The sequence below is a fragment of the Electrona antarctica genome (assembly GCF_951216825.1).
Source record: "Electrona antarctica genome assembly, chromosome: 18".
NCBI lineage: Eukaryota > Metazoa > Chordata > Actinopteri > Myctophiformes > Myctophidae > Electrona > Electrona antarctica.
Window position 1 is genome coordinate 12,845,094 of NC_136799.1, and position 961 is coordinate 12,846,054.

At 43.6% G+C, this 961-nt stretch overlaps 1 protein-coding gene across 1 annotated transcript; it reads right to left on the bottom strand.

Annotated features, from left to right (window-relative positions):
* Nucleotides 1–207: 207 nt before the first annotated feature.
* Nucleotides 208–714, bottom strand: LOC306941781 (cofilin-2-like; the record flags this gene model as incomplete). Its single annotated transcript, XM_079527424.1, has 1 exon — nucleotides 208–714. The coding sequence occupies one exon, from the start codon at nucleotides 712–714 to the stop codon at nucleotides 208–210; it is 507 nt and encodes a 168-aa protein (XP_079383550.1).
* Between the last annotated feature and the right edge of the window lie 247 nt (nucleotides 715–961).

The following is a 961-nucleotide window of genomic DNA, read 5'->3' on the forward strand; positions in this document are numbered from 1 at the left end:
ATCATTCATGTTTTGGGATTTACATCTTCAAAACAGAAACAAAACAAAAATAACAAACAAAAATAAAACTATTATCCAACTGTGGTTCCCCCCCTAAAAGTGCCACAAATGATCATGATCCTGTTTCTTGCCTCTGTCCTTCCCCTCCATACCAAGTTGGAACGCTGATGTGTCTGGTAGGCCTCAATTGAAGCTTGAGACTAGATTTTAGAGATTTATAGGACATCCTTCCACAGTGACTACATCTACACCACCAAGCTTGTCAGCGAGGGTACGCCTGTCTTTGATGTCTTCCATACTGTTGACCTGCCACTCATGCTTGATACCCGTGAATTGATTCTTAATTATGTTTTTTGAGGTGGCGTAAAGCATCTTACTTTTCAGGGGAGCATCATCTGGAGCCCAGAAGATGAAGACCAGCTCTTCCTTCATTATCTCTTTGGTTTCGTATGTGGCATCGTACAGAGCATAGCGGCAGTCGTCTGTGGGCAGCATCTTTACAAAGTACTGGTAGGGGTCCTGGATGGTGTTTCCTATGTCTCCCAGCAGTATCTCCTTGCCGGCATCAAGGACAATAGTCCGGTAGTCCTTGCTCAGGCAGAACAACACAGCCTTCTTCCACTTCTTCTTGTCCTCGTTGTCCTGAGCCTTACGCACTTTCATGTCATTGAAAACCTCGATGACTTCATCCGCCACTTTGATCCCAGAGGTCATTGATGTTTTGCAGAACATATTTGAACCGCGGGGTCTGCTGCAACTCAGTTCTTTTAAATCAAAACTAAAGACCTTATGATCGTTGCTGCTTTTTACTTGAATTGCCTTGATGTTGAGCTATACAAATGAACTTGCCTTCCCTTGCTGTGAAATAGTACTTCTCACAGGTTTGAAACTGAATGAGGTAGCTATGAAGACACCTTTATTTATACTCCCGAACTCTCCCAAATTGGTGCATCACAGCTGC